Source organism: Rhyacophila brunnea, unplaced genomic scaffold (assembly GCF_057557595.1).
Source record: "Rhyacophila brunnea isolate RB1 unplaced genomic scaffold, BYU_Rbru_1.0 scaffold_3, whole genome shotgun sequence".
In the NCBI taxonomy this organism is placed as follows: domain Eukaryota; kingdom Metazoa; phylum Arthropoda; class Insecta; order Trichoptera; family Rhyacophilidae; genus Rhyacophila; species Rhyacophila brunnea.
This window is the reverse complement of record NW_028232965.1, coordinates 30,752,746-30,773,824: the sequence shown is the minus strand read 5'-3', so window position 1 is coordinate 30,773,824 and position 21,079 is coordinate 30,752,746. Positions and strand designations below refer to the sequence as shown.

At 34.7% G+C, this 21,079-nt stretch overlaps 2 protein-coding genes across 2 annotated transcripts; both read right to left on the bottom strand.

Annotated features, from left to right (window-relative positions):
* Positions 1-1,102: 1,102 nt before the first annotated feature.
* Positions 1,103-10,107, bottom strand: mad2 (mitotic arrest deficient 2). The gene is made up of 3 exons (XM_085952451.1): positions 9,924-10,107; positions 4,077-4,223; positions 1,103-1,781 (listed from the first exon to the last, which is right to left on the bottom strand). Exons 1-3 carry the CDS (start codon positions 9,997-9,999, stop codon positions 1,378-1,380), a joined length of 627 nt encoding a protein of 208 aa, XP_085808577.1. The 5' UTR covers positions 10,000-10,107; the 3' UTR covers positions 1,103-1,377.
* Positions 10,108-13,587: 3,480 nt separating this feature from the next.
* On the bottom strand, positions 13,588-16,739 carry LOC147068213 (SET domain-containing protein 4). The gene is made up of 2 exons (XM_085952449.1): positions 16,506-16,739; positions 13,588-15,042 (listed from the first exon to the last, which is right to left on the bottom strand). The coding sequence occupies exon 2, from the start codon at positions 15,010-15,012 to the stop codon at positions 13,912-13,914; it is 1,101 nt and encodes a 366-aa protein (XP_085808575.1). The 5' UTR covers positions 15,013-15,042; positions 16,506-16,739; the 3' UTR covers positions 13,588-13,911.
* Positions 16,740-21,079: the final 4,340 nt, after the last annotated feature.

The following is a 21,079-nucleotide window of genomic DNA, read 5'->3' as shown; positions in this document are numbered from 1 at the left end:
AATGAACAATGGCGTAAATACTTTTATCAAATTTAAAGATGTTCTGTAGAAAGATTTAGGTCGATTTAATGTGTAGACGTATACAGACAGCTAATTTGGCCATAAAACTAATACGAAAGGACTATTTATATATAAACTCGCCTATTTTGACCATTGAAGCCTCGAGTGTCACATTTTTTACCTTTGTATAGTGTTATGAATATAGTTTAGCTAAGGTAATGAGACTTGAAATTAGTATTAAGGAATGAAAAACGTATGCCCTATTCATCTGTGACGCTTTTGTATATTTATAAATTGATTAAATGTTAACATTAGCAAAATGTACAGTATTATTTTGTATTATATTTATGAATTTAAATAAAAAAAAATAAGAAATGATAAAAGCCCCACTTATTTTAAGATATGTATCTGACAGTTATTCACATGAACCACTATCTATACACATTAGCAGGTATAAATATGCTGTCCCGCTTTGAAATTTCCTTCGCGCAAAGGCCAATAAGGTATATATAGTAGATATATTAATTGTGTATGGTACCAAGCTAATATCAGCATTGTTTAGTATGATGTAACATTTTACAATTAGTCTGTGGTATTTTAATTTTTTTATTTATAGTGTTCTTGTGCTATACGTACGTCAAAAGACAAGGCCAGCATGTCCGGTTTAGCTAACTGACTTTCTACAGCAGATATACTATATTCATCACTTTTTTTGTTAGTCATTTAAAGCAGAGGGTTGGAGCAGACCCTTTCTTGAGTTGCTCCGCTTCACCTTCGCTCCGGGACCTAATACTTGCTCCAGCTCCACTCCAGGGTCTGTTCCGCTCCGGGTAAAAAGTTTTATAACTGTATTATATTACGTACTTATACAAATGTTGAAAAATAAAAAAAATAGTAGTTTTAAAATAAGGTAATTCTATTAAAGAAAATTTTCGACAGCAAATCGTCTTTCATTCGCTGCCTCTTCTGTAAAAAAAGTGAGGTTATTTATAACTCAGCAGCATTGCCGTATTTCAAATAATTCCAGTGTGGCAAAATATCAAATATAATATTTTCATTGGATTTTAAGATGAAAATTTAATAATAATAAAAAACAATTTTTCGTAAATTATCAATGATTTAATCGCCGCTTGTATCATGAATAGGAAAATAACACAAATTATTAGGGGTTAAGACAAGCTAAAAATAATGGTAATATTATCAAGATTCAGGTTAATTAATTTTATAATATTAGTTAAGACATTTACAAGTAATAATAGGACATTATAACTTACACATAATAATCACATGGGTTCATTAAATAAGTCATAATACATTGGGTAATAATATTAATTAAAAAACAGAGTTGAAATAGTCATGGACATCACAATAAATTAATCAATCGAGTTTGAAATTGACAACTGTTTCCATTTTGTGCACACTAGTCGAAAACGATTTCAGTTTAAGATTTTGGGAATTAGATATGACAACTGGCATCGCTTCAGTCCATTTATCTGGAATTTGGCAATCATTTACTACATGCATGAGAATGTCGAATGAGCATCTACAGTCTAAAAGTGGGAGATAAGTCACCGTGGCCGCTATCTGGATCATAACCTCGCGAATCTCTTGTTGGATTTTTTTCAATTCCTTCTTTCCTGTTAATTCTTTGTTCTCAGCGGTCAGGGCAGCGTCGCCTTCATCATATTCCAAATTGAAGTCCCAACATTCCATCACTTCTTCTGATTGCACATTTTTAATTATTAAAGACAACTTTCTTACTTTTTGATTTACAAGCCAATCTGAAATAGTAAACATCATATGGTTAGGTTAAACAACAAACGATGTGCCTATCGTCAACTAGTTACACATTCAAATATAACTATCATGTCACACGAATTATAGATAATATAAAAATATAATGATTTATTACTGCTATTAATGTTGAGCTCTAGATTGCAGTCCAGTTGCATCAATTAAAATTGGGAGACTGTGTTAGCTTAGTCATGCGCAGCATATGAATGTATAGTACACGTCATAGTGAACTGGCAAACAGAGTAATGTAGAGCAAATCGAATTGGGCAGCGTGTAAAATAGTAAGCAGGCCATAATTCACTGGCTAGATGGAGTTACCGATGACTGCTGTAGGTACTCCAGTGGGTCTATTTTATACTTATCGACCACTAAAGTGATAAATATTATCAAACTTAGGGTAGGTTTGTATCAAAATATTAGCACTTATTGTAATTGTTACAATAAGTGCTAATACTTTGATACAAAGCTACCATAAGTTTAATACTATTTATCACTTTATCACTTTGGCGGTCGATTAGTATAGAATAGACCCACAGGAGTACCTACCGAATAGTAAGGCGGATGCTTTGAATAGGAATAATTGGTGGAAGAAGCAAAGACCCAACCGGGGTTGTCACACTCCTAATGATGATTATGATGATGAATAAAAAAATTATTACATCTGAAATGATACTCTAACACAGTGGTTCCCAACGAGGTTCAATGAGGTTCTGCTACGGTTCCAAGAGAGTTTACGAAACAATGCACGACCTGATTTCAATTGATTAAAATAAAAACAAGGTCTTCATATGAGCTATCAATAAAACAAGTATTTTGAAAGTTTATTTTTGCTTACATTGTTTTTTTTTCTTTCATAATCATAAATAAAAGGAAATTGAGTGAAACACTAAAAAATCAATTTTTCAAGATATTATTTTTCATACCTAACAAACATTTTATGAATAAAATATAACAATATGATTCTTTCGAAAGTACTTTTTAAATATATGTTTGCCTATAAAAGATTCAGAGGTTATTTTATAAGCCACCCCAAACAAAATATAAAAAGTTTCAGACACCTTGAGAAAATAAAAGCTCAAACTGTCTGTTTTTTATGGGTACTACTACATACATACATTGTAATAATATTTAACTATACAGCTATTTTATTTTCTGATTCACTTCAAAATTAAATTGATAATACATAAATTATTGCAATATTCTGTAAATATATGATATTAGGTAAAGAATCACAAGATCCTACTCGTTTTCGACAGTGATGTTAAAATTACACACATATGAATTAAATACTCTATGCACAGTAAAAAGAGCATTTGAATGAATATTACTTTGTGCCAGCACAAAAATAATGAAAAAGAAACGGTGATAACTTTAAATTTAAAATACAAAGGTTAAGATTGGACGGTATACATTTTGGTCACTGCGGAGGATTTTAGATCATTCTTAACACGGAATCATTTGAAAATGTTAATTTTAGTCATTTCAACCAGGTACTTATGGGTTCACCGAGATTTTACACACGGCTACTTCAATGTCATAGCGGTGTATGCAGATATTCTCCATAGTGTGCAATGTTACATGACAGAAATGGTGACATTGAGATTTATGTGAAAGAGCGTACGGATATTTAGTTCCCAAAATAGAATTGCCCTAATATGTCGACTAACATACTGATGATATCTGTAGATATCAACAACAATAACTTGAGGTGTGGTGGTTTGTAGAATAGCTTGCAAAATATTTACAATACTCGCCAGCACTGAGACTCAAGTTATAGTTGTCGGTCTCTGGTCTTATGTTTTATAATAATTTATCAATAATTTCTTTAAAAAATATGTAAGTAGGCTATCTCTAATTATTTTTGTCAAAGGCTTAGTTACACCGGTAAAATCTGTCACAGTATTTTGTGGGTTTGGGAAATATAAGAGAACGATTACCTACCTATCTAAAGAGAATTAGATTAGGGCGAATTATGGATGTCCAAATACTCCAAAGACCCCCGTGAGGGGAGGCTAACAGGGCTCTAGCCCGAGCTCAGAGGAGGGCCTGGCATGACTGGTCGACCAGATAAGTGAGATAAACATGTATCAATGCGGCGCTATTTGACATCAAATTAGTGTGATAACATTTTAAAATATGTAGTTGTGGGATGCAATCTTTGATTATTGAATGTCGATGTTCGACAAATCACACTACTTTTAACCTTAGCGATAAGAACGGGGCCCGCTTCAGTATGTGGGGGGCCATGGATAACATATAAAAAGTAATAAGGATTGTAATACCTTCACTTTGTGAGAGGAGATGATTTAGAAAGGTTTTTATTTCCGGATCATCGGATATTAGTAGTGTGGTACCATATTGCTGCTGTTGTTTGAAAGTTTCCGGCGGATAGAGACCTCGTTGAAAGAGAATGGAATTCACACCAAATTCTGTAAGAAAAATATATTATATAGATATACACATACATGTATAAAAATGGTACCTATAAATAAATTGATATACAGTGGCAACATAAAAAAAGCGTAAAAAAGGTTTATGGCCCGAACACATTACCAACATGTCACGTGCTGTCACACTAAGATAGAGATTCACTATCTCTATCACAAAGTTTCTATTTGTATCTCAGCGTGACGTGATAGTAATGTGTTCGCTGCGTTACAATTGAGCACATATACGGAAAACGAGCGTTATCCTGAAAACAGCGTTCAGAGATATTGGCAGTTAAACATTTCAGTTGGTTATTGTGGAGATACCCGTTATCAAAAATATTTAATTCTGATGAATAAAAGTAGTTGGAGTAATTGAGAATTAAACAAAAAAACTTTATTGGATAAACCCAATGACATTAATATGCACGAAGCATCTAGAAAATAAAATGACACTCACTTTGTGTCGGGTCTGCCGGATGGCGAAATTCATATTTTAATATCGGTATCCTACGCTCAAATGAACATTCTGCTTGCAAGCGGTCTGGCGACACCGCTGGGTCTGCCCATACAAAATTTCTGACTGTCAGGTTTCGACTCCACCGTTATTATTGTGTTACAAAATGCCAATGTGCCTAGTTAAAAATTGTAAAAAAAATCTACTAAACACTCCAAGAAAGATGCGATATCACTTTTCATGTGTTAGTAATATTTATTATTTATAAAATGCCATTTTAAGATATTGATGAATGTATATTCAATGCAATTGAATGACAGAAACCATTGGACAGTCGCCTGTGATACGCTGGGCTCACTTGCGTCTAATCTCCGAGAAGTCGTAAGTAACCGAGAATCTTTTTCTAACGCAATGAGTCATGACACTAATACGCCATTACAATAAAGGTTATATTACTATAAATTCTCGAAGCTTGTATCGCATAATGGAAATGGATACGTCATATCGTCACCGTTTTAGCAAAACCATCTATGTGCACTTTCTCAAATTGTGCAGGAGAAGGATAAAACTGAATAAAAAAATAATGTTACATTTAAACATTAAAATTATGAAGAATGCTTTATTATAATCAGAAAATGGTCTAAGATTATTATTTTGTTTACAAAAATCTTTTATTTTTAATACAAAAATAATAAAAATACAGTTTGTGATGTCACATAAGTTGTTTTGACCGTTTTGTAAATACACATAGTTTAATTTATTCATCAAAATGTGAATAATAATAAATTCATGAAAAACTGTTACATAAATAATAGTTGAAATATACCTACATAGTGCGTTAGTGATAAATTGCAATATCATTTTATTAATTATTAATGCAATAGTGAGATGATATTATATTTATAAGTTCGTTTACTTTCTATTAGCAGGTTTAAATGTTAGGTTATCGTAGAAATAGTGGTGATCTTTCTCTATTACACTTTTTAATTCCTGAAGATGTATGTATTTCGACTGCGATATTGGCAATGATTCATTATATATATTACAAAGGCAGTCAAACGGTTGCACTGATAAAGTTGAGTTTGTAAAAGATTGTTCCATCTGGTAGATACTGTAACATTTTAATATCATATACAACAGGATCTCCGATTCGTTTTCCTGGTCTGATTGAACTTAATCCAGATTTAATCTTATCCATAATTCTTAAAAATTTAAAATCAATGGCATTAATTTTATAAGGTTGTTTTGGTATTGCTAGCCGCATACGTGCTATATAATCAGATGGTGAATATATTGGAGGCTTAAAATACTTTTCTTAGGTGGCATGTGCACTATCGGCCTCTATGTGTGGCCTTTTTCCAGAAAAAGCTGTTGAATCTCGATGTTTTTTCTCTCTAAAGATATAACTTAGAGCAGTAGCGAATAATTTATTTCGGTTTTGATATCCACACCCATCCGATATTAGAATTATTTCATTGTATTGTCCTGCTTTCGATGAGATGAGACAAATTCATTAGAAGATACATTATTAAGAATGTATATGGTGAAATTGTGTAGTTGCAGCTTTTGTTTATAATACATTTGTGCCTGTGTTTTGGACATAGCAGCACACTTTGTAGATCCATTGTGATTACTAACCGTCCAGTAATACTTCTGGTACTCACCTTCATTTCATTTTTGGTCTTCTAGCATCTTTTTTTTTTTAATAATGTGGCTATTGTATTTCATTTCTGAAACATTCTTCATTTTATAACTACAGCAGATGGCAGTGATGGCACACTGATCTTTACGTGGTTGGTGGATACTGATTTTTAGTGGTAAATATACTGGAGTATATTCTGCTGCTTTATGACCATTTTCCAGAGACCATTTTTTATATTCATCATGCATTTGTATTTTGGATCGGAAACACGATTCCACATACACCCTGGAGGTATTTTCTCTGCAATAATGGCTGGGAACTTTGGAATTAGATCCAACCATAATGTAACATTTTTTCACAAATCTCTCCGTTTTGATTTTTGGTTGCACTACCAATTATTTATCTTCAGTCAGAATCTTATTACCTGTCATTGTTGCTTTCAATTGGCCACTGTCATCGAGACGTTTGTAGTTGTTTATCCAACTTTTAAATTAATTCTCGCCTATACCCTATTGACCATGTAGGCATCTTCCAGAAATTATTGAATATTTCCTGTCTCTCTTTTTGAGAAAGCATCTTTCAAACCGTCGTGCAAGACCATAATGCATAGCATATAACATAGAAACAAAGTATGTGTAGCCAAACTGTAAAAAAACATTACACTCTCGATATCAAAATACCACCTTACTTATATGTTACTATAATATACACATAGTTGTTTTTGTGAACCGTGGTTTTTGAACCTTACACATAGCTGTTTTTTATTTTTTGAAATAACTTCGGAGCGAGTTTACCCAACACATAGATCATTTTACTGGCCTATAGAGAAAAAAATAAGGAATGACTTGGTATTTAAAAGTCATTTTTGATAAAAGTGACACATAGATGGTTTTGCTAAAACGGTGACGATATGGTCACGTGACATCTACCTATACATCTGTGAATGACTTTCATGCACAATTTCTCGTGCGTGCCGGTATGAAGTGAGTTGTCCATTTAATATGTCATTGGATAAACCACCATGTTTATAATAAAATATACAGTTACAAATTTAACGCTGTTTTTTCGTATAACATAAAATAATCGTACAACTCTGATTTTGATGGTAAAATCCTATACCCTAAGTTTTTAAGCGAGTCACTTGAAGTGATGTCTTCATCAGAAGGTCCATTTCCAACATTTATTGGGATAAATTCCAATATATTTTTTAATCAATCAGCACTTTCTTGGCTTCACAAAAGGCAAACAAGACAAAAATGTCTTCCATTTACTTTGCATCCTGTCGGATTTTATTTCCCAAAACTTGGAAAATAAATTATTTTGTTCAACGGCTGAAAAAAATGTATTGCACAACTTCTGACAGCACTTACCCACATACATCAAAGTATATTTTTTGATAATCTTTCCTATAAAAGTTTTATAATTTTGACCATTATTCGTTTTTGACGTAATAATTAGTTTCATCAATGACACGTCTTTTTTAGAACAAATAGATTCATATTATATACTCGGAAGAGTAAAAAAATATTTATCGCAATAATAAATGGAAATGCCGCGAACGTCCATAAGCACGAATTGTGTGTACGGTGCCACAAACTTATCTGAAGAATTGATGGGGGAACCACAGTCGAAAACTACCTAATCAAGGCTCGCAACTGAACAGAATCTGACATTGGAATGGTGTATTCAATATGGCGTCCATATGGGTTTTAGTAGTTCCATTTTTTACTATTATTCAGATAAGTTGGTTTGACTGTATGTCATGTACGGCATATATATTATGATATACGGATAAACAGCGTGCAACTACAGGCGACGTTGGACCTGGCTCGGCCACGTGCTGCGGATGCCAGAAGAGAACTTTAACCTGGCTTGCCTGTTCTTCAAGCCGACCGGATTCCGGCGTCCTGGAAGGCCGCTAAATACAATCTACAGAGTGTATACGGCGGAGCTACGGGATGCTGGTTTGACCTGGAACGAAGCAAGAAGACTGGCGAGCGACAGGGATTCTTGGAGGCGCCGCGTGGTGTCCATATGCTCCAGTTAAGGGGCGGATATGGGCAAAGAAGAAGAAGAACGCGTAGTTAGTTTGGACTGTCTACTGCCATCTATTGTTTAAATATCAAAGTAATATTTGGTGAGTGCATGCATAGGTGTATGCCGCGTAATTTAAATTGATTTACGAAAAAACAACGTTATCGTGATAACGCTCGTTTTCCGGATATGGGCTCAATTATTGTAGTGATATTGTTTGCTAGCAAAGAAATAGGGGCGGTTGTGACTAGTTGTACGCCGTGGTCAGCTGTCAGACCCCATTGGTGAATTCTATTAGTGTTGCTATCTTTTTGTCATCGAATTATAGTACGCGGTCCAAGAATTTATAGCATTTCGGCAAAAATTATAGGACGTTGACACATCCCTGTTACAGGCGGGCTTCTCCCGGTGTGAAAGAATCATTTAATAATTATAAGCCGAAATGTAAACCTAACCTCTAGAAATGGCTTCATAAAACATCTAATCTGATTCCTTGCTCAACTACGTAAATATTTTATTCATAGGTAAAGGCCTTCGTCCGGTGCGTGAAAATCACTTACTGGGCGGAGGTGTAATTAAGATAAATTTTAAAGTATAAATGATGATAGATGAAAGAGATAATTTTAAGACTAAATAAAATATATAAGTAAAAATTTAAATATAATTTTATTAAACGGAGGAATTTCAAAAAAGGGAACCCCGAGAGAAAAGTTAGTGAGTGTCTTTTATTAAAAGCAAACAGACCTGATGACTGTAATTGTAAAAACCCGAAAATAAACATATAAAACTAGAGATTAAAAATATAAGACCACGTTACGAACAAGAAAGACCTTTTTTTTATTTAAAATCCTTCGTTTATTTTTTTTTTGTGAATCCGGGGTTCTATCGACACCTGAGCTAGCCACTGAACCCTGGATATCTCAACGTGTTAAAAATGGAAGTTTTTTGTTTCTCACATAAACATAACGGAGAATTCGAGAAATTCCGATGCCCTTCTATATTTAAAAACCTCTTACGACCGAAAAATGCTAACCGACGAATTCAATTACTTCCATTTTTCAAAATTGTCATATTTTTGGCGTACTATACTTTTTTAATAGTACGCGGACCAAAATGATAGTACAAGTACTATAATTATAGTTCGGTTGGCAACACTGCGTTCACTGATAGTGGCAGCGCGCGAGAGAGTACAACTAGTCACAAGACCTGAAATAGGGATAACTCTTTTATTGCACCCACAAATTGACAATGATGCCACTAAATAATGATTTACCAATACCTACTTGTGGTTGATTATTCGGCAATATGCGAATCACGCCAATATAATAAGATATATTTCTACAGTCATATTAAGTACCTACTATGTAAAATGGATCGACTGGCCTGGCGATTTTACTAAACTACTCGACTAAATTTGTCTGTAAGACACGGCTTTTTATCAAATCACTAGAACAGTCCGAACAGGCTTTTAATGTCGGAAAACTTTATAGGAGAAATACCTCATAAAGTTCGATAAAATCAGTTACCAACCACCGAACTAAAATGAAAACATACTTAAGTAGGTACTTACTTAAATATTCACAAATTATTTGGGCAGATCCTCGCAGAGTAACTGCATTCTTAGTTTGCTGTTGAGTCTCACACATGGCTATTTATTTAGAAATATGAAACAGTTTAGATATTAATTATTGAATTACTTCAAATAGTTTTAAAACAGTAATTGGCAGTAACGACGGTTAAAAGTTGGAAATGAATGTCATAGATAATGATCAAAACAATCGTCTCAGTATTGCTAGTTAACAGCGTATTTAGTCTATGGTACTAAGTAGCCAACAATAACACGATACAATATCAACCATTAAAATAGCTTAAATATTTATTGCTAAAAAAATCTGCTAAAAGAGTCTAATCTATAACTTTACTATCGTTTTTACAAAGAGATTAATTTCTACGGCACAATAAATTATTATTTTATAAAAAAAAAAGAAAGAAAATACAGACATTATAAGCTTAGGTTAGAAATAATATTTCTTCGAACAATCAGAATAATAGGATCAAGGTCACAAATTTTACAATATTATTGTATCTGGAGTTTTTGTTAGAGCTTTATTTAATCTGATGTGCATTAAATATTTTAACAGAAAATCATTGAACGAAAAATTATATCGACCGAAAAAATGTTTTATATAAAAAAGTCAATGTTTTCCCAATTAAGTGAAAAATCTAGTAGGTATGTATCAAAATCCTTCATTATCAAAACTAATTTGAACTAGGAAAATATTATTTCCGATATAGTGAAAGTGCGCACGAACCGCCCCGCGAAGTTGAAAACGGTAATGGTCATTATCCAAGCATTCACTGGTTATAATAATTAATATGTTTACTAATGGCCTAGTATGTTTTTTGGTGTGCTTGATGAAGGCCACCGATTTATATAAGTACCTACATACCTAGTAAAAGTTATATAATATATTTCCGATAGATTCATCATTAATAAACTACTGTGAGTTATGAAGCAGCGTTATGTAAAATGTCATTAATTGTCATAAAAATTGCATGCAATTGTTTATAATAATTTAATGAATAAACTCACCTGCATACTCTTCAACTACCCATCTCAAACTTTCGACATAATCTGTGTACCCCTTCAATAATTTTCGTAACACTGAGTACCCCTCGTCCAAAAAATCCATATACTTTAATAGCAATCAAAATATATTTATTTTTTCCTTTTATTCCTTAATTCCATTACATAAATAAAATAATAATAAACGAAAAATAAAATTCATTCATAACAAAATAAATAAAAGTTATATTATAAATAACATTCATTATAATCAATGAGAAGGATGACATTATGTTGAGACAGATCATCATAATTTGGTTCCCTGGTTGTTAATTTTAATCAGAGTTGAGCTTCCACATCCAAAAGCCTGTTCCCTTTTTTGACTTAATGTCTACAAATGCTGAAAAAGCAACTTCACAGATGGAAAAAGCAAGATGTATTTCAGGACTTTCTCTGGATGCATATGTTGCATTTGCAACCAGAATGATATTGAAGTACACTCCTTATATTTCTTTCTCAAGAATCTATCTGAAGCTAATTCCAACAATAATTGCTCTTTTTCCGCATGCGATAAACCTTCTAGCATGGATGTTGTATTAATGCTTGTTGCACCAGGCGCAGCCAAAGCCCGGTGCAGCAGGTACCCCCACCAAACTCTTCCCGTACCCCAAGGGGTACGCATCTAACACTTTGGGAAACACAGGTCTATGGAGTCTCCAATCTACAATGGCAGTCCATATTTACCTATTGTATTATATAAGTCAATATGCTATAGCAGTGCTCCGCAACCTTTTCTCACCCACGGCACACTAAAGGTCTTCCCAGAATTCTGCAGCACACCACATGTAAAACAATTTATACACCAAAACATGGACCCCAGGCCAGAATCTTCAGCACCCCCCCTACCTATTGCTAAGGTTAAAGACAGTGTGATACTTTAAAATAGCATTTTCAAATGATGTTCGAGGTAAAATTAATCGTATAGCTTCTATGTTTAGCAATTTTTTGTATTTATTAATACATCCACTTGAATTATGGTTAGTTGTCGAATTAACAATAATCATTTGTCGAATATTGACACAACAATAATAAATTGTATCCCACAATCGTATGTATTAAAATATTAACGCCAGTGAAGTAAAACAGCACCGCAGGCGACTTTTTTTGCTATTAGAGCAAATTTGTAATTTGTGTTATCTCACTTATCTGCTTGACCTACCACGCCGCCCCCCCTGAGCTTGGGCCCCAGGCTAGAGCCTCCCACCTTGTGGGGACATGCACCAAAATTACATTACATACTTATTTGAAAAATAATTAAATATACATAATACACAGCGAAGAACCAAATGTACATATTCCCATGTATTTGTATTAGCAATAGAGTAACTAATTAATATGATACCTGACCTTGTTTTAATGAACGAAATCCAGAAAATAGTATAAGTGCTTCTATAGAATTTTTGGCATTGGTTGCAAAAGGGTTTCGAATCCAGTTGTATTGGTTGTATGAAAGAATTGATGAAATTTCTTTTGCATCAAAGTTAAATGTTTTTGAGACGGTCCAAAATTAATTGCTTGTTTTCATTGGTAGTCTGGTAGGTCCTTTGGTACATTTCTAGAGATCCTTGTCTTAAATCCTTCTAATTTATCAGATCACGTCAATATATTTTCATTCTGACCTTGCATTGTTTTATTAGGTTTATGCAGGTGCTCAAATTAATTTATTTATTTACCAGCCATGAACGCAAATTTGTATAATATACAAAATTATTTGTGTTTTTTTAAGCAATGCTCCGCGGCACACCTAGCATCGTCTCGCGGCACACCAATGTGCCGCGGTACACCGGTTGCGGAGCACTGTGCTATAGAACTAGTTCTGTGGAGTCAGAAAAAGTCTAGCTCTGTATAACCTATCTGAAATTCAGATTTTGCATTCGAAAATTATTAATTTGACAATAATGCGTTGGAAGTAGGTACATACATATTATAATAGGGTGCATGCAATGTATGCATGTTAATTATTATTATAACATATTTTTAATAAAACATATTTAAAATATGAGTCAATTTTTAAACACCAAGAATAGAAAAATGATTGGTTTAAAAAAATGTTTTGTTTCATTACTCATTCGCTGCTGACTAGATAATGATTTTTTTAATTACCACCTTTAAAATGCATGTTAATTACATCGATCGGCCGCCTGGTCATTACGCGCCGGGTGCGTCTTCAGCATCCAAAGTATTAATCTAAGACTTATTTTGTATCTGTAAAATCAATCTCAAACCACAAAAGTATGTTTGTTACAGATGAAACTGCAATACGAAATGAATTGCAGCTAAATTAAATCATTAGCATTTGTAACATTTTTCTCATGCTTACTTTCATAATATATTTTTAGACGATTTATGGTTTTCTTCAACTATCGCTACATTATATTTGTAATCTAAATATCATTTTCAAATATCTATTAATTAGTTAAATAGCATCCATGAAATTTTAGGGTCCTAGATGGTTTATAAGTAGACTCACTCTAGATGGAAGGAGATTGTTGATAACGCTTGTAATTTCAGTGATCACCATCCTCAGTAATGGGGCAAAGGATATGAAGAGGACTATTAATTATTTGATGTAGAAAAATATTAAATAATAAAATATATATTTGTATAGGTAGGTACTATGCATTTATTTCAAGGTCTATATTGATTATATTCAAATATTCTTTCATTAAATCTATATATATGAGAAAACCAGGATTTACCAAAGATGAGTCAATTGCTTTATTCAATACTGCTGTGATGTAATTAAACTTTGTTTGTAAAAGTGTTTTGGAAATTTGTGACATTTGAGTGATTTCTGTATTACTGTAATTATTGCAGTAAATTTTTGTGTCCCAAATACTTTTTTGATTATTGATAAGAATGAATAAAAGCCTTAAAAAATTGTAGTTAAAACCCGTACGCGTCATATATAAATTCCTGTTTATCCCATGCTTCAGTATATATTGATATTTTTCTTTTGTAAGACAGGTATCCTTTTGGATTTGTAAATCATTGCAGATGCTTGTAAATGAAAAATGAACAATAGTAAGTGGATTTTGAGGTAAAAAAAAGCCATATTCAGTGTATAACTTAAGATTACAGTGTTCTCCATACGATATATAAAAATCTGGTCATATTTGGATGTTGCCGATAGTGTTTTCAGTCTGAAATAGAAATCATTGGTCTCAAGAAATGTACGATTAAGTACAGATTGCAGATTTTTAAATTTAGAAATCAATATTGCGTCAGTTTTTACGTGTATAGAGTGATTGAACATATCTAAATATGGAATCAAACCTAACGATGGAGAATCTTTCAAGTAATTGGAAAATGAAAATTTCAAATCAGACTTCATCAAATCATTATTGAGAATATTGTGAATTATATTAGGATCAAGGTATACACATCTACTATTAACAGTAAAATAAGCCCACTCGTATTCTTCAAGTGTAAAATTAGAAATTAAATCACAAATATAATGATTTTGTTCAACGTTCCCTGATGAAAAGTCTATTAAGATATTTTTAAAACAGCTATATGATTTTCGAACTATCGCCTTTTGATTTTTAACAATATCACCGACACTTTCATCAAAATATTTTGATTCTTCATCGGAACAAAAGTATGGCATCTGAAATTGATTAGGTAAAGTACGAATATAATCTGACCAAAATGTTTGCTTCTTTTCATATATTTTTAAGTAAGTTATGTAAAAAGATAATAATTCCTGACAACTAAACATTTTTCTACTATTGTAGTTATGTTTATGGGAGAATATGTTTTTAAAATCAGCGTCACTCTGGAGAGTTTGCATATTCAATATTAAATTGAAAGGTACTTCGAGCAGAATATCACCAGCACATATATTTTCCATTGCTCTGACACCGCGGCCCGTGCCATTAAAGTCAGCGAGGCAAATTTTTTTACACTTTTTGAAACCGTTTTCTGTTATCCATTTGTTCAGAGATATTATTTCACAGTGCTGATCCAACGAGACGGGAGATACTTTGGGATTATTTTGTTTCAGATTCCGTATGCGACCTGTGCGACCCATAATGTATCTACATCAAGGTCAATTTTATTCCTAAAAGTTAAAAACAATGGTAATTTTATAGCACTCCATATCGTTTTTGTGGTCGAGGTCCTTTGAGACCAAACACCAAACCAAAACCTAACACAAGCTACTGTAACCCAAAAATAAGTAGGTTGTATTGTGTTTTGGTTTGGTTTTTGGTCTCAAAACACCTTAATCACAATGACGATAATATGGAGTACTTACTATAAAATTACCAAAACGAGAGGTAAACAATGTAGGTATGATATAATAAAGGTACTTAATTGTATAACAATTAATGAAAACAAAATATTTTTATAAATCCAAGATTATTATATATGTTACACTGAATGTGCGAAATTGAATATTACATGAAATGGGCAAAATTTGCCTAAATCATGAAGCCCGTTGCCTTATTTATGAATTAGACAAAATATCTGAAGAGTGCGTGAATTGGGCAGTAATTTTTCTGCCTAGTTCATGTATTGGACAGATTAGATAGTAGCGCTACGGTGGTATTTTTTGCAACTAAACTAAACGTATCAAATGCTCATGCATTGGTCAAAATGTACATTCGTCACTGTTCTGGCAGAAGACACTAATTCGAAAAAATTACATATTGAGTTAGTTATACCAAAATGTTCCTTATTTCAAACTTTACCGTCTGGAAACCTTCTTAATAAATAAACAGTCTTTATTTTAAAGTTATCCTTTTTACGATTAATTAATAAACTTACATGATAGACCATTTCAAACATTTGAACAACTTCAAAGTCAAATTACTCAAAACTAGTATTCTCCAGTTAGTGTGTTCTGCCAGAACAGAGACGAATTATATTATCAATGGTCAAAATAGATGATTGCGCTCCGGTGGTGTTTTTTGCAACTAATCAAAATAAACAAATGTGTCAAATGTCATTGATTATAATATAAAAATATACCAATCAATAACCATAGATAATATACGTACACAATAATATACAATAACTACAATGACGTTCATATCCATTTACTATGCGCAAAAAAATCTAGAACTATAATATGATAACGGAAGAATTTTATTGAAAAGTATTTTCGCAATTTGATTCGTGCTTGGGTATCAAACGTGCAATGGTCGGTTGAATGTTTGTGGTAGTTTGTTGACACTTGATAGCTAACCTCAAAATGGACATTCAGTTGAATAATTTAATTCAGAATTACAAAACCTAACGTAACCTAATAATAATAATATTATATTATGTCCAATTATAACTAATAAAACCATCCGTATTAAATTTACTTTTTCTTCTGTCATGTTGACAGTTCAAGAATTCCATACCCTGGCGAATTCATGTACTCAGCAGAAAATTTACCTAATTCATGAATAAGGCAACAGGCTTGACTATTACATGAATTAGCCAAAATTTTGCCCATTTCATGTAATAGTTAATTTCGCACATTCGGTGTAACATATACACCCAACTACCTATATAAAAACAATAATATTTATGTACCAATATGTCAAGTCTGTAATTTTCAGATAAGCCAACCTAGGAACCTCAAGCTACTTCATTAATGATTTTTAATCCACCGATAATATTGACGTAGAATCAAAGAGATTAGGCACCGTGCAATGTCTTTGCGCAGAAAGTAGATCAATTATTGTGTGCTAGATATTTTTTTGGGCTTCGGCTAGCCTTTGTCTATCTTTTCTTTTGGCGTTTCTAAATTATCAAAAGTCAAAACTCAAAAAGTGACAGCTTAACAATGTTGCCATCTTTTCAAAGTTGAATTATAGTAAATAAATGAACCAGTAGTTAACCATGTACCAGTAGTTGACCTTCTATCAATAAAATGCCCAAAATAAGAAACGTAGACACGGGATTGCTCTAAATTGTAAAGTTGAGACAAGTGAAGCCATCTGTGGTCGGATTGAGGAACTAACACATCACCATTACACACGTTAATCGTTATTTTTGTTGATTTTTTTTCTTAAATGGTCAACTACTGGTACGTTTACCTTACAGAGCCTCCAAAATTATAGTATTTGGGGAAAAATATAGTACGCGTTGTCATCTGTTGAAAATGTACAGGTTTTTTGTTTCTCAGAAAAATAATAACGGAGAATTTGAAAAACTCCGAGACCCATTTTTATGTAGGTACCTCTTCCGACAAAAAATACTTACCTACCGAAGAATTGAAGAAATTTCATTTTAAACCAAAGTCAAGTGATTTTTTTATGTTTTTCCAAGTTCTCCAAATCTTCTTATATTGCGAAATTATAATACTTTGTACCAATCTATCGAACTGAAATATCGAAATTTTAGTACTTTTTACATATTTTTTTTCCGATATTTAAAATTATAGTATTTTGGGCGTACTATACCTGTTTTATATCGTACATAGTACGCGGACCAAAATTATGGTACAAATACTATAATAAATATAGTACGGTTGGCAGCACTGCAGCTTAAAACTAAAAAACAATATTCCCACTTTTTATTATTTTAATTAATGAACAGTTGAATTATTATGGAAAATGATAATATTATGAATATTTAGTACCAACTTGTTTTTACTACAAAATGATGACATACGACAATAATATTATTAATGAAAGGAGTTTTACCTACCAATAAAACTCTTATTATTCATATTGACTTTGAAGTCCTAGAGATAGGGTTTGCTCTTTCTTCTTCGCGTGAGGTTATATTATTCTACTAATTTATTTTCCTTTTTCTTTTCGTTGGTCATTCCTCCGTTTTTATTTACTGGTCATACCCGCGCGTCCATTTTTTATCTATGGAGTTTGGGATCCCTTTTTCTTCATTATGATATGACTCAAGGAACCAGGTAGAAGTTACCAGGACTTCAAAGTCAACATGAATAATAAGAGTTTTATTGGTAGGTAAAACTCCTTTCATTATTCGAATTTGACTTTGAAGTCCTTGAGATATCTGTTTGTTATCACCTGGTGTTGGTATGCCAAATTCCTGTATGTGACAATGATTCATTGACGAGGTATAGACCATCGTGACTTTCAATGTATATGGTTGAATAGAGAAGTTAATGGGTTCTTTTCCCCATCTGATGGTGGTGTGACCATCGTTCTCTGGTAGTTGTCGTGGAATGTCGACTCACTACGCTAGTTACTTCTCTTTAAGATATCATCTATTGGGTATATTTACAGTTTAAGGAAGCCACCACTGAGCGGACACTGCCTGGTGGTTCTTGTACCCCTGCTTCCAACAGTACTGACCTTATCCAATTCCCTATAACTGCAGCGCTCGAAATGGAAAAGTTTACGAACCGGAGCGCTCGACAAATTTTCTGAAGATATTTACATAGCGTACATACATTCGTATGTGTATTTTATAAAAATAAGTGTTCTATTCTATGGCCTATGTAGCTTAGACGGTCAACATATTTTTCCACGAGACGGAGCGATAATTTTACAAAATTCACAAGCCGGAACGGCGCTCCGGTGCGTTCCGTTCCATTTCGAGCCCTGTATAACTGTCCTGGTGGCTGGTTTTGGTGATCGTCTTGAAGATATAAATAATTCCGAAATATCCCCACCTTCCCCTCTCCAGAGTTTGACATGCAGACGAGTTTCCGTAACCAGAATACTGGGTCGATGTTTTGACACGTGGAAGCGCTTAGCTTTCATTTCGATTGACGATGCTTGGCCGTATCAGTATTTGCGCCAAACATTGGGCATACAATTATGTGGTCACTTTTATCCACTAATCCATTGTCTACTGTTACTGAGTAGTGTGAGGTCATGAGCCCTTCGTCCCGATGCGAGAAGCACCCGAGTAGGTAGGTTTCGAATAGGTTGTACTCCACCGGTGTTGTTTTCCTAAGATGATATACCACTCGTCCTGGATCCCAAACCGGTGGTTTGACGAGTTTCGTTTTATGTACCGAAATTGCGTGTAACATATTGTGTTGTACTACCACGTTGATGCTGATATCTACAATGATAATCGGTTTTCAAAATGTGGCTATGGCTGACTTATGCACCAGGATGGTGTTGTACGACAAACCCTCCATGTTGTGCATGTAGCCTAGGTATCTGGCCAATTCCATTGGTTGAGGGCTACTATGATCCATTAGGTTCATGTTACCCATGTCATTGTCTTCAATTTGTTCCAAGCTGGTTTGTAAGTTCTTAGAGTCGAAGGCCGCCATCTGGAAGTAAGGAGTGCCCTTTCTTCCACCATTCAATTTTATGTTATTTCCACCCCATCCGAAATTATCCATAGTTAAAGGGACAGGTCCTGGGTCCTGGGAGGTGGACGGTTGGTCTCCATACCTACTAGTGTCATATGTAGGTGAGGCATTGTATAAGGAGGTACTATCGCCCTTTTTCGTAAGTCCACTCCCCAAAAGCATTGTTTCCAGCTCGGTGCCACTAGTAAGTACTTCCCTTTTGCTGAGTTCAGGTGCGCTAGGACTCATGAAAGTTTGTTTTGTAGGGGAAATATCCATGCCAGTCTGAAGTCCTACACTCGGCTGAAGGCGTCGTGAAACAGCGCGCCACTGTCTGTAACGTCTCGTGACACATACGTTGCAATGACATATTGTGCTGTTTCGCTTGCGAATAAATCCACCTCGGGAACACCCCATCTTTGAAACAGGGGGGTGGTTGCGGTGTTGATGAGATGCCATTCGGGAATGAGTTGTCTGCGGGTCTGTCTGCCACGCAGTTGTAATTTCTGCGGAAGTATTGTGCAGTAAACATGATGTTGGCTCGACTGGTAAATACTAGTATCTGTCGGCATAGGTTTAGGAGGGTGACAGATGTTGTGCCGCCCTCGTTGTTGATGTATGCCACCACTGTTTTGTTGTCTGTCTGCAGAAGCAGATCTGATCCTATGATTGATTGTACCTGAGATTGAATTGCAAACATTTCCTTTCTGTTGGAATGCTATGCCATGCTAACTGGTCTTGTTCCCACGTACCTGATAGGTGGTGTTCATTCAGTTGGGCTCCCTAGCCTGTGTCGGCTGCGTCTGTCGTCAGGAAGTGATTGATGTGTGTCAACTCTGAGGAGTCTATCACCTAGGGCCACCACATGGTGTCCTGTTAGGCCTGTGGTGGGATTGTCATCAATTAGCGAGGATGGGACCTCGACCATATTGATGACTAGAGCGTTGTAGCCGTCAGCAATACAACCTTCCTCGTGGAGGTAGGATGTGAAGTTGAGTCGCCCCAGAAGGGGTTGGGTATGTGCCTGTCTGAAGGACCAACTGCCTTTTTGTACCTGCGTTGTGTCAACTCTGAGAATCCTATCGCCTAGAGCCACCACACGATGTCCCATTGGGCCTGTGGTGGGATTATCATCAATTGGCGAGGATGGGACTTCGGCCATATTAATGAATGGAGCGTTGTAGCTGTCGGCAATACAACCTTCCTCGTGGAGATAGGATGCGAAGTTAAGTCGCCCCAGAAGAGATTGAACATGTGCCTGCCTGAGGGACCAACTGCCTTTTTGTACCTGCATTGTGTCAAATCTGAGGATCCTATCGCCTAGGGCCACCACATGATGTCCTGTTGGACCTGTGGTGGGATTTTAATCTATTAGCGAGGATGGGACCTCGGCCATATTGATGACTGGAGCGTTGTAGCCGTCGGCAATACAACCTTTCTCGTGGAGGTAGGATGTGAAGTTGAGTCGCCCCAGAAGGGATTGGATATGTGCCTGTCTGAGGGACCAATTGCCTTTTTGTACCTGCTGTGTGTGTCCTTCTTGTGTGTGTCCTACGTGATATCCAGGAACCCTCATTGTTGGCTTGGGTTCAGACATGATCTTTTAATATTTATTAACCACCCTAAAGACAGTAGGGAGGTAATCCTGTATTCCACCTGAACCGAGACTGTTTCTCGGATTGGTTGGCTACTAAGAAGTCATCTAGGTAAGTGAATATTCTCAGCCATTCTTTCGTAGGCGTACGGCGACCCAATTGGTCAGGGGTGCCAACATAATCGGAGCGGCTGACTTCACGAACGGGAGACACGTGAATTGTAGGAGCTCCCCTTGGTGGGCTAGTCGAACGAATCGACGATGTTGAGAAGCCATTGG

Excerpts from the sequence above, each read along its gene's own strand:
- mad2 (XM_085952451.1), bottom strand. The coding sequence starts at position 9,999 with ATGTGTGAGACTCAACAGCAAACTAAGAATGCAGTTACTCTGCGAGGA. Across the intron at positions 4,224-9,923 it reads AATAATTTGTGAATATTTAA|AATTTGGTGTGAATTCCATT; the intron begins GTAAGTACCTAC and ends TTTTTCTTACAG. Across the intron at positions 1,782-4,076 it reads TCTCCTCTCACAAAGTGAAG|ATTGGCTTGTAAATCAAAAA; the intron begins GTATTACAATCC and ends TTACTATTTCAG.
- LOC147068213 (XM_085952449.1), bottom strand. The coding sequence starts at position 15,012 with ATGGGTCGCACAGGTCGCATACGGAATCTGAAACAAAATAATCCCAAA.